A 13,362-nucleotide genomic window follows, 5' to 3' on the forward strand; every position below is an offset into this window, starting at 1 on the left:
TCCAGCTCCCTACTGGATGTACCTAAATGGGCGAAGGTAAAGAATACGCACACCCAGTGTTTAGGGTTACGCTGAAAACGGGTGGTGTGCGTATTCTTTACCTCCGGCCCTAAGTATCTAGTTTGCAACTCAAATTTATTAGTTATCAACTTTCTAGCCTTACATGTGTCTACATAACGTTTTTAAAATGAAGTTGTGTCCCTTTAATTAAAACAAATAATTTTAATATCAAACAATTAAGAATATACATTTATAAAATTATTCTCAAAATATTATTATAATATTTGGGATTTGAATTTTCCTAATGTAAAAAAAAAAGTTGGTTAAAACTGGCAAAACTATTTTTTCGAAACCGGTGTTAATAGAAAATATATTCCTCGTTGAAGTGTTTCTTTCTTCTTTTCTCTTGTTACTGCTTTCTTGTAAATAGATATATACATATATGTATATATCTACGTTGTCTTTTTTATTGTCACGAGGGAAATCAGTATAACTGTTTTATCTGGATAAAATTTAAATATCGGATATGGTAGGTGTAATTGTATTTCACTGATATGTTATGGTAATTACTATGTAAATTACAATCGTGTTGTACCCTTGTTACAAAATAGATTTGTACCACGCCAAATATACGTCGGTCGATAAATGATTTGAAGGTTTTATTTCTAAACTGCCAATTAATTAGTATTCGACACTAAAGAAATCTGTATAATATACCATTAATTTCTAGTTAAAGGTGAATATTTGTGTGACAAGAACCTCTTTTGTCATTGATATTTTGTTATGTATGGTAGCTAGTTATGTTTTTATCTAGCTTAGTTCTACTTTGTGCAAACCTCTAATTGAAAACGTTCCCGACATGACCATTCCATTTTTTCGTGTTTTGTGTATGTTATAGTTTAGATCCTCTCTGTAAGACGATAAGGTGTGGTTTAAAGGATATTTATCTGCTATTTTTAGCAGGTCTAGTGACATTGTAAAAGTCTTTTAACGAAGGATCTTTGGTACTACTTAAATAAAGAGGTCCCGATTATGTGGGCGTGTAATGACACCCTAACCAAAAAAAGACTAACCCTAAAAATAACCCTTACCCTAAAAACTACCCTAATCCTAAAACTAACCCTAACGAGTGTGCACTGTAAAAACATATCGTTACGTAGATGCATCGGGGCTTCTGTATTTAAGCAGTGCCGAGTCTTTTCTGTCCTTTCTAACCGTAAACTGGTTGATGTCTGAATATCTCAATCCTGTATCTGTATTATTGGTAGTGGGTATTTCTATCTATCTGGTTAGAAGTCTGAGTATAGCTAACTGTTCGACCATATGTATTCCTCACTAATTTACTAGCATTGTATCTGTTGAACACCCACTCTTTTTTTTTAATTATGTAGACACAAAACAAAAAAGAAACTTAGTGGCTACTCTGTATTGATTAAAATGCCATGATATGAATACCAATCATTGGATTATCTACATTGCACTTAAATATATTTACCGACGCGATCACCCCAGCAACTCCACCATGTATTTCGGATAATCATTGTGATTTCTCACATTGGCACGAGGCATCAAATCTGCAACAAGTTGAATAAGTAGTACTTTACAGATATTTATTTTATCGATTTGGAGAAGCGACAAAGTAAAGTACCTGTTCAGAAAAATAGGGAAACAAGATTGAATACTTCGAGATATAACCCAACGCTCTAAGAGTTCTTACAGTCACTCCCTTGCCTCCAATAATTCCAAAAGAAACGTAAATGCTCTGACAAGAACCGAAGCTTAAATTCAGTTACATAACTTTAAGTGGATGACAAACAAATCTTCCACTGAGTTGCTGGGCTAGTGTATTGCAGAGAAAGTAAGGCATGTATAGTTAGTATATTGTCTCAATAATCACTAAACTTCTATATCTAATTTGAACTCAAGACCAATGAACTAATAAGCTGACACTTTATCCACTGAGTCTTTATCCACTTTTTACAGTAAAAGTACTACTAACTATAACTGTTCCATTCCTAGTAACATGGTAGGATTTTACTCCAACCCTACAAAATAAAATACAAAATAACACACAAGTTACTTATATTGTGTCCACTGCAGTCTGTGGATGCATAGTTATATTTAGGTAGATCTGGATAGCAATAATCAAGTGTCTCTGTTTGGAACTGAACAAATATTTAAATCAAGATGATGCTATAAAATTACCATTCTCGGCATCAACATTATCATCAACAACACTGTGCAGTGTACAAATGTAAGGTGATTCCAAGTAACAAAATACCAAATCCATTTTAAAAACTGAGAGATAGTGGTAATGTCAAGATCATAAGAGCCTTGTTTCTGACAACCAGATCCAGAAAAGGGCTTGTTTGACAAACCCTGCTTAATATGGGCTTAATTCAGACAAGTTTGGCTGCATATCGAATGACCATATTTCATAAGGCTTTTCCACATTGTTATTTCTGGTGATTGTAACCAGATACTGTCCATATGGATTTGTTAGCTTATTGCTGTCCAGGCCTATCAGATGCACTTACCTCTTCTTTCATCACCTCTAGATGTCTCACTCCCCAAACCTGTACCACTCTTCTGAATAAGAAGAGTGGGTATAAGAGTAGAAGGAGTAATGATATGTGATATTGTAGATCTGATCAACTTATATTGCAGCAACACAAGAATATTGAAAGTCAAGCCTTTTATTGCTATATTTCTAATCTAATGAAATTCACTGCCTTGCATGTTTCAATTGATTTTTAAAATAATTAAGAATTTAGAGGGATTAGAACTAACTTTTTCATTATTGATATATTAAACTAGTGTTTAGCATGTAACTGAAAAGGGTTTTTTTCTGATTTGGAAATTTAATTTTAGTTGTCTCTATTTCTAAAGCTAGAAACCAATTATCCCAAACCTTCTGTGATAAGTGTTTAATCCAGGGAACATTTACTTCCCATCCTGGAATTAAGTATCAGCTTAAGGGATGAATGTGGTTCATGAATAGATTGGATAACTGGTATTCTGTTTCATCTTGATTCATCATTGTCAATATATTTTTGGTGATTGTTTTTATTGCAGTGGTTCTTATTAAATGAAATCAAATTGAACTAGTTACACTTGACTCCAAGTGTTACTGAACATCATTGTACTTTGTGTGTGTGTGTGTGTGTGTGTGTGTGTGTGTTGAATTGGCTTGGTGAGTTGGAGAAGTAAAGGATCTTTGATTTTCATTGTAGGTTACTCCAGTAAAAGATGTCACAATCTCAGAAAAGGCACAGACGACTCTTCTTTTGCAGAAACACAGTGACTTTATTGCAGCCTATGGCACAAAAAAAGATGATTATGTAAGTTCAGAAGTCAATACAATTTATCAAATTATAACCAAAGTTAGCTTTCTAATATAAAATCACTACTGAAAGTCAAATTAACAACATTCTATTTAGATTTTCATATAACTTTGTAATGTACTGGTGTCACATAAAAACACCTATGCTGGTGTCACCACATAAAACACACTCATGTTGGTGTCACATTTAAAGCACCTGTGCTGATGCTATGTATAAAGCACTGGTATTGGTACCATGTAAAAAGCACCCAGTACACTCCGTAAAGTAGTTGGCATTAGGAAGGGTATCCAACCATAGAAACCATGACAAAATAGACAATTGGAGCCAGATGTAGTTCTTTGGCTTGCCAGCTCTTGTCAAACCGTCCAACCCATACCAGCATGGAAAACTAACATTAAATAATAATGATGATGATTTTTGGAAATTTGTACATCACAAAGATAATGTGCAGCTTTAAATGGAAATATGTCTGATGCATATATACTTGTATTCTATATGTATGTGTATAGTATTGTGTCATTGGACATGCAGTAAGACCACTGGGAAATCCCTCCCAGTGGTCTTACTGTATGTACTAATCAAAATTCCCACCTAGAAGATTGATAATTCCAGTTCAAATTCTCACTGTCTTACATATATAACATTCTGTACTTCCATTTGATCATTGATGCTTGGTTACTAAGTACACTCTTGTTGAGTTACTAATAGATATTTTCATAAATAGTCGAAATCTAGTATTTGTGATTAAAGATTGAAAATCAAAGTGTTTTGAAATTTCAAAAAATGTTACCATAGAAATATAAGCATTATTACTCTTGTCATGTCTGATGGCAAACCTCAGTACAGATAATGTTTTCTCATTTTTATTCTCATTAATACATTTTCATCTTTGATTGATGCTGTTTAGTCATGAAGTTCATCTGAAAATTGAATTAACTGCAAAGCTCTGAGTAATGGCTCATAACTCAGCTGTTAAATTAACCTCACTCTACTACTTGTATTGAGTACTTATCTATTCATTACCTCTAATGTATGTGGAATTTCAACCATGTTTCATGGTCTGCTACCACAACACCTCCTTTATAGGATCCAGTTAGCTCAAGACATCATCAGGAGGAACCACGTCCGGTTTCGGCCCCTACTCCTCTACTGTTTTGACGTGGCAGCCCCCCCCCCCTTTCGGAGGTGTCTTCAGCTCTAGTGTTGAGTGCATGTCTTCTTTCTTCTATTCCCTGGCCTCTTCGATGCAGCATCAACGAGTGTCAGCGGCCAACTGACTGTCTTGTCAAATTTCCTTCTAAATACCTGCTGCTAGGCTCCAGTGGGCAGCCTCAGCAAGTTGTCACGTGACACTGTCTAAACTTTAACTGACGAATGGGGGGCACGTAGTCTTACCCGCTGCTAGGCTCCAGCAGGCAGCCCCAGCAAGTTGTCACGTGACATTGTCTAAACTTTAACTGACCAATGGAGGGCGCGTAATCTTAGCCGTCACCTGTCAATCAGCGAAGCCACTTCAGTGTCAGCCTGTCTCACCTAATGATGTTATTTTCCTGCCGGCATGTTATGACTTTCAAGCCATTTTTGATCTTCCCGCTTATACAATTTGTAGATTCTTTAGTTTGACATCCAAAGAAAGTACGAAAAAAAATTGTTGATTATTTTTATACCTCTCTATGGTTTACAATTTCAGGAATATTGTATCACAGAGTATCTCCGAATGAGTGGCATATACTGGGGATTGACTGCTCTTTCATTGATGGATAAACTTGACAAAGTTGATCGAGATGAGGTGTTAGAATTTGTCAAAAAGTGTCAGCATGAAAATGGAGGCTTTTCTGCAAGCATTGGTCACGACCCTCACCTGCTTTACACATTGAGTGCTGTACAGGTACTGTTGCATAAAGCAATGTGTAAACACACATTGCTTTTTATTCTAGATAATAATTGTATGTTATATTGTTTATTAATACATTGAATGATATGTAAGCTGTTAGATGTATGTAGTTTATATACTGTGTACTGTATCAATGTGGAGGCGCAATGGCCCAGTGGTTAGGGCAGCGGACTTGTGGTTATAGGATCACGGTTTCGATTCTCAGACCGGGCGTTGTGAGTGTTTATTGAGCGAAAACACATAAAGCTCCACGAGGCTCCGGCAGGGGATGGTGGCGAACCCTGCTGTACTATTTCACCACAACTTTCTCTCACTCTTACTTCCTGTTTCTGTTGTGCCTGTAATTCAAAGGGTCAACCTTGTCACACACTGTGTCACGCTGAATATCCCTGAGAACTACGTTAAGGGTACACGTGTCTGTGGAGTGCTCAGCCACTTGCACGTTAATTTCACGAGCAGGCTGTTCCGTTGATCGGATCAACTGGAACCCTCGACGTCGTAAGCGATAGAGTGCCAACAACAACATAGATGTATGTAGTTTATATACTGTGTACTGTATCAATAGTATCATGGGTAGTTTGCTCACCAAGTGTCATGTGAATTGTTCAATATTGCAGGTTTTGTTCTATTAAACTTAAACTACTACATGATATGGAGAAAGTGTAGTATGTAAAGTTAATGTATATTCAATGCGTAGAGAATATGGTGTGGTTTACACATCACATAATGTGTAGATAGTCTGGTGTATGGTTTACACACAATATAATATAGATAGATAGTAGTTTACACACCAGGTAATGTGTAAATAGTTTAGTCACACACTACATGATGTATAGATAGACTGATGTATGATTTATATACACCACATAATGTGTAGATAGTTCAGTGTTTACACACAATTTACAGATAGTATGATGTATAGTTTACATACAACATAATGTATAGATAATGTGGTGCATAAAGTCATGTTTAATTTCTGTTCAAACTCTTCACAATTACATTGCTGTTGTATTTCGCTATAGGAAAACAAATCCTCCTTTAAGACAAATGTGTGTTCATAATATACTTGATTCATTAGTATAGGGAACTTCAGGACACTCACTGTTTCAACATGGTTGTGTTTTAGCCACAGCCACCCTGGAATTATGAACCTAACAACAGATCATGGCTCTTGTTTATAGTTTCAGCTCACAAATTATTTGATGATGTATTCTGATATCTGTCAACCTTATGTGCTGATATCAAAATGATGACTTATATATTCATTCTTAATACGTTCCAGCAGATTTAAATGTGAATATGTTAATTGCTGTTGTGTTTCGTCAAAGGAGAACAACTTGCCCTTTAAAACAAATGTGTATTCATAACATTCACTGTTCATTGTGCATATGACAATTATCAGTTGGCAAATATCATCAAATAAGTATCAAATCTTTGATGCTTTTACATTTTATCACATTTCCCTTTCTGAAAGTCTTAAGTCAAGTAATGTCAGATCACTAACCATAAAGTATATGGACCTTTGGTCCAGATCTCAGTCATTTAGGTTAAGAGATGAGGAAGACATTTTATAATTGACTAATGTTTCATTAGCTAGCAATGCTGAATTCAAATAATCCTCCTATAAAATTGCACGGGAATAAGACAAGGAATTACTCATTTGTCAACACTATGTGAAGATTAAGTATTGTGTTGTGTCTAAACATTGTTACTACTATAGTTATATTTTATCAGTGTATGTCTGTGTCATTAGCTACATTTGTTTTGCTTTTCCTTTGCAGATCCTTACACTTTATGGTACCACAGACACAGTGAAAACTGCTAAAATTGTAGAGTATGTGAAAGGTTTGCAACAGGAAGATGGCAGCTTTATTGGAGACAAATGGGGTGAGTAGTTCAATATTTCTGGATAAGCATAAGGCAATGAGCTGGCAGAATTGTGAACACATTGAGCAAAATTTATGTTCTAAGTTCAAATTCTGTCAAGGTTGACTTTGCATTTCATCCTTTTGGGGTCAATAAAATAAGTACAAATCAAGCACTGGGGTCAATATAAAAGACTTACCCCTTCCCCCAAACTTGCTGGCCTTGTGTCAAAATTTGAAACCAGTTTTTCTGGATTAGCATAACCAGTAGAGCACAAGTATTTAATTACAGCCCTTTATGTTCTGATTTCAATTCTCACCAAACTCAAATTTACTTTCCATTGTCATCAAACGCAAATTTACTTTGCATCCTTAAGAATGGATAAAATACCAGTCAACTATTATGTTATTATAATTAACGAGCGTGGCTGTTGCCAGTATCACCTGACTGGCCTTCGTGCGGCTGGTGGCACATAAAAGCACCCACTACACTCTCAGAGTGGTTGGCGTTAGGAAAGGTATCCAGCTGTAGAAACTCTGCCAAATCAGATTGGAGCCTGGTGTAGCCATCTGCTTCACCAGTCCTCAGTCAAATCGTCCAACCCATGCTAGCATGGAGGGCAGACGTTAAACGATGATGATGATGATGACGATGATTATCCATGCACAGAAATCAGTAATCATTACCTTCTGCTGCTGCTCCTGCACTTCTTCCTCGCTGTTATTATTAAACAGATAGGCTACACCATGAGTTTTGTCTTTGGTTTCCTGTTTGCAGCATTCTGCTATGCCTGTAGCAAGAGCACTTAACTTTTGAAAGATTAGCTGTAAATAGGGTACGGCATGGTCAGAAAAATTCGCCTCTCTAAGCAACAGCAGTATAAAATTAAAAAATGGTTTATGAACATGCAGTAATGGATTTAAGAATTCCTTTGTGTATAACATGACTTGGAAAAAGATGGGCTCTGCCAGATTGATATTACTCTGTGTGTGTATAAATTAATGAAATATATGTTTGGGCCAAGGCTGAATAAAGAGATCGAGCACCTTTGATTATAGGTAAACTTAAAATCAGTGTTAAACAGTAATAACAATTACTGGAACTCATTAAATTAATAGTACTTAATGTGCATAAAAAATAGGAATTGTCTGATATATAAAAAAGGAATTTGTGTGTATGTGTTTTTTTTTTAATATATATATATATATATATATATATACGTGCACACACACACACACACACACACACACATGGTGAATGCCATGAATGCAGAAGTCATGTGAAGGAAAAAAAATGAAGCTAGCAAGCTCCATTAGATCTGCAACATACGTGAGCATGTATGACAAAATGCAAATGGTTTGAGGGGAAAACTGAGTATAAGGGTTATCAGACGTAGTATGCAAGAGAGAAAACTGTACTGGTGTGGTCATGTGATGCATATGGATGAGGACAGATGCATAAAGTGCTGCTTGTTAAATATGGATGGAACCTGTGGAAGACGGAGACCCAGGAAGATATAGGAGGAATTAAGTGAAGATCAACCTCAGGATGTTGAGCCTCACAGAGATGACAAAGGACCAAGTTGATTTGCAATCTGAGACTTGTTGCATGCAGTACTCTTCTCTCTTCTCTTTTTCCTTCTCCTTCCCTCTCTCTGCCTTGCTCTGTGTCTCATTCTGTCTCTGCCTCTCTCTCTCTCTCTCTCTCACATGCACACACACACTCACACACACACACACAGAGTAAGTAGTTATTCATTGATGTACTAAATAGTAAAATTCTTAATTCTAACTCTAGACCATATTACTGTGTAACATCTGCTTACAGTTTGGAGGACTTATATACTGGCTGCTGATGCAGTGGTTAATGACTTATCAAATATAAGCTACCAGCTTCTCAATATGGCTACTTGTGTTCTCCCTCCCCTTTATTTTACCAGAAACCAAAATAGTTATGGGATCATCTAATTTATCAAGAATATGATGTGATATCCAACACTTGCCATGTATGATAATAAACTCACTATTTTTTTTTTAATTTTTGTCTTTTTCTAGGTGAAGTAGACTCTCGATTTTGTTTCTGTGCTGTTGCTACATTAAAGTTGTTGGTAAGTTTCCTCACCACATAACATTAGTTCTATTTTTCTCTCTGTGTTGTTGGTACATGAAAACTGTTAATATGCTTCTCAATAATGCTGTTGTCATTCTGCACTCTCTGTGATACCTGAGATTCTGCATGGATTTGCTCTTGGTCCCATGCTGTTTGTTGTTAAAATACACAGACAATATTAAGCTTTACTTTTAAATAAAAAGAATGGTTCCTGTACACTACAGATCTTTTCCTCAAACTATAGATGCACAAAAGATGCAGTAGGATTGCTAGCAGGCTAACACAGATATGTAGCAGATACACAAAGAGTAGTTAGAAACAAGAACACCCATGAAATAAGTTCTTTCAAATGCCACAGAAAGTTTCTGTTGCTTAACCAGGGGATTTAACCCTTTAGCATTTAAACTGGTCATATCTGGCCAAAATATGACCCAATAGTGTCATTCCAAAACTAAACAATCACATAATCAAAATCTCAAAGCTCTGAAATAATGGATGATTAATTCAAAACAATGAAAATAAATTAGTATTACATTTGACCGTTGCCAGTGCCCATGGACTGGCTCTTGTGCGGGTGGCATGTAAAATACACCATTTTGAGTGTGGCCGTTGCCAGTACCACCTGACTGGCCTTCATGCCGGTGGCACGTAAAAGCACCCACTACACTCTCAGAGTGGTTGGCGTTAGGAAGGGCATCCAGCTGTAGAAACTCTGCCAAATCAGATTGGAGCCTGATGTAGCCATCTGGTTTCACCAGTCCTCAGTCAAATCGTCGAACCCATGCTAGCCTGGAAGGCGGACGTTAAACGATGATGATGATTGACAGAATATTGTGAATGCTAACGAGTTTATCAGCTGTGTTTTGAATGCTTAATATTCAAAGTAAGAACTGAGAGGAGAAACTTCAAGGAACTATTACTTCTGCTGGAAACAAAGAGATTCTCTCTAGAGTGAAAGAGGTATTGTATGAGGCTTGTGTATAGAGTGTGATATAACATGGGATCAGAATATAGGTATTGATTGTGGAGGATAAGTGAAAACAAGCATACTTTGCATTATGAAGTGTAATGTTAGTACGCATGAATAATAGAGGACATATGACCTGAGGAAAGAAAAACCTTGATTTAAAAGGAATCAGATGTAGTGTGCAAGAGCAAAGACTGAATTGGTATGAACATGTGCTATGTATGGAGGATGACATTGAATAAAGAAGGACTAAATGAATCAAGTGGGAAGAACTCATAGAAAAAGAAAACTAAGACATTGGAAGAAGTGGTAGTATCTCCACTTAAATATGGATGTTCTGTTAGAACAAACTATACTGCTGTAGATACTATGGTGGAAACTCTAATATTGGCTATTGATGCAAAAGGCACTCTTGTTTATATTGCTAGCAGGGAGATAAATTACTGCCATCTCCAATACCAAAACCCCCAGATCACATGATTTTGACCACCCTTAGTCTTGTCAATGATAGATGCTTGACCACTAGAGATAGCAGCGACTCATCTCCCCACCAGCAATATATAGAAAACCAGTGCCAGAATAGGCACTAGTGTCGCAATTAGCCTAATACTGCCTCTGTTGCTAATATATATTGGAAGAAGTGGTGATGCTGTTCTCACGAGGCTGAACTTCACAAAGAAAATAATGAGAAACTACAAGTGATGAGATGTTTTCCCAGAGAAGCCCCTTCAACTCATGCAAGTATGGAAAAAAAAATGCAGACATTATATAATGGTGATAATGATAGATGGCAGAATCAGTGAAGTATTCAACAAAAATACTCTGCAGTGTTTAGTTACATTCCTTTACGTTTTGAATTGATATTCCAGGATAGTAGGCTTTGTTTTCATCCTTCTGAATATTGCATTACATCTTACTTCACGTCTACTCTTTTTAACCTCACATCTCATATCACCTATATCACAATCAACCTTATAAATCTCATCTCTTACTTTATATTGCCACTACATCACTTCTTCTCATCTTGTAATAACTTTACCTCACACAGACCAACTTTTTGTTTCACTTTCCTTCTTCCAAAGGGCAAGCTAGATGCAATTGATGTAGACAAAACAATCCAGTTTGTCCTCAGCTGTATGAACTTTGATGGGGGGTTTGGCAGCCGTCCTGATAGTGAGTCACATTCTGGACAGGTAGGTACAATATCTTTATTGTTATTGTCAACATTATCTTCAACACAGCATGTCTTTCATTACACAAAAAAAATAAAACATGTGAATTCATAAGCTGCACCTCAAAGTTTACAAGATAATTTTTTTGAATTTTAGAAAAATAATTTTCTACAATTTAACTAAAATTTTACCAAAATAAATAGAAAAAAAGCATTTTTATTCGACTTTTTTTCCTTCTCTATTGGAATGCAATTTAGCTTCCATCATTGATTGTGCAAGATTTCACATGGTTGTCATTATCACATGATCAAGTTTCATGTAAAAGAAACAATAAATTTGAAAGTCCTTTATTAGCTGTGCAACTGTTAAATTACTGAAATTTATGACATCTTATGAAAGTTTTATCAAATTTATTAATGAGAACCAATTTTACCAAAACAAAAAAAAAGTGTGATTAACTTCAGTCTCCTCACTCACACTACATGTATATATATACCATATATACACAGCATAATATTTCCAGACTGCTATGCTACACCTTACACAATATACCTAGGTTTCCACATCACACTAGGACATAATCTACATTGAATCCTGTACAAGGGGGTGCTGAAATGTTCCTGGCTTTAAGGGTATCATGAAAGGCCTAGCTGGAGGCCCAACCTTCTGAGTTCTTCTACAGGGCTTAGAAAAACTGAAGGACCACTGCAATAAGTGTGTGAATCTGAGAGGGGAATATGTTGAATAAAATCATAATTAACTGATCCTCCTGTATTTTCTTTTACTCGCAGCCAGGAGCTTTTTAGCACCTGCTCATATTAAACTCTACTCAATCTAACTTTACTGCTACCCTTTATCTCACATAAAGGGTAACAGTACAAAGTGTAGAGTAAAGCATCTCCCGTCTCCCATGCTGTACTCTACACACCCTACCCACTCTACCATGTGATATGCTAACACCATACACACACTGTCATACAGAATATATCCACAGTGCAGCACTATATCTTACACAACATACTCTGACCACCACACTACACTCTACCCCAGACAACATACCTAAACGACTACACCTCACCTTATACAGTGTATGAAATGTCACAGATACATCATACACTCAACTTACACACATTACACACACATATATTCACTCACATATTACCCACTTTACACATGCAAAACACACACACAGAGTTGTAACTATTGATATGTTATATCTTCATTGCAGATTTACTGCTGTGTTGGGTTATTGGCTATCACAGGTAAACTACACCATGTCAATGCTGATATTTTAGGCTGGTGGTTGTGTGAGAGACAGTTACCTTCTGGTGGACTGAATGGTAAGTATTAATCCTGCCACCACAATTTGTTAACTGTTACACAAGCCAATGAGAGAGTGTCTATGTTACTTCAAAAATAATCCTTCAAATCATTTCCTGCCATCTTAAATAAGGAAAGGAAATACTGGATAATATAGTCCTACATATCCTAAAAATAAATGGGTATGTTTACAGCTGGGTATGTTCAATTAGGGTTTATGTACAGTTAAACAATAACTGTTAATACTAACAATGAGAACAAAATAAATCCCAGTACTTATTTGATTAAACTTGAAAGGGTAAAAGGCAAATTAGATGTATTTCTTTACTTTTATAATACATCATAGTAATAATCGTATTTTGACATTAGTTACACATTAAACAATATAAGAATGATAAAAGTAGCATTGACTCTTTCTTGACAGGAATATGTAGTGATATCAAATCTACAAGATTATAGAAGAAAATATTAAACTGAATATCACATGCACCATAATGAATTTGTAAAATTCCATCCATAACAACCTAAAATTTAAAATTTCTTTCAACAGGTCGTCCTGAAAAATTGCCTGATGTCTGTTACTCCTGGTGGGTGTTATCTTCGTTAAAGATTATTGGAAGACTGCATTGGATTGATAAAGTAAGTAACTAGTTTTCTCTTGTGTTGTTATTAAGGCAGCAAGCTGGTAGA

At 36.0% G+C, this 13,362-nt stretch overlaps 1 protein-coding gene across 2 annotated transcripts in view; it reads left to right on the forward strand.

The window, feature by feature from the left end:
- The first annotated feature begins 364 nt into the window (after positions 1-364).
- Positions 365-13,362, forward strand: part of LOC106872089 (geranylgeranyl transferase type-2 subunit beta) — a 17,034-nt gene continuing 4,036 nt past the window's right edge. Inside the window, exons 1-8 of one of the 2 annotated variants that reach the window (XM_014918947.2) lie at positions 365-529; positions 3,234-3,341; positions 5,035-5,232; positions 7,020-7,125; positions 9,159-9,211; positions 11,263-11,373; positions 12,581-12,692; positions 13,223-13,311. In XM_014918947.2, coding sequence (XP_014774433.1) covers positions 527-529; positions 3,234-3,341; positions 5,035-5,232; positions 7,020-7,125; positions 9,159-9,211; positions 11,263-11,373; positions 12,581-12,692; positions 13,223-13,311 — 780 coding nt within the window. In that variant the 5' untranslated portion in view covers positions 365-526. Of the gene's footprint in view, positions 530-622; positions 737-3,233; positions 3,342-5,034; positions 5,233-7,019; positions 7,126-9,158; positions 9,212-11,262; positions 11,374-12,580; positions 12,693-13,222; positions 13,312-13,362 lie in introns of those variants that run through there. The other variant, XM_052966204.1, reaches the window with a different exon arrangement.

The sequence above is a fragment of the Octopus bimaculoides genome, chromosome 3 (genome assembly GCF_001194135.2).
Source record: "Octopus bimaculoides isolate UCB-OBI-ISO-001 chromosome 3, ASM119413v2, whole genome shotgun sequence".
NCBI lineage: Eukaryota > Metazoa > Mollusca > Cephalopoda > Octopoda > Octopodidae > Octopus > Octopus bimaculoides.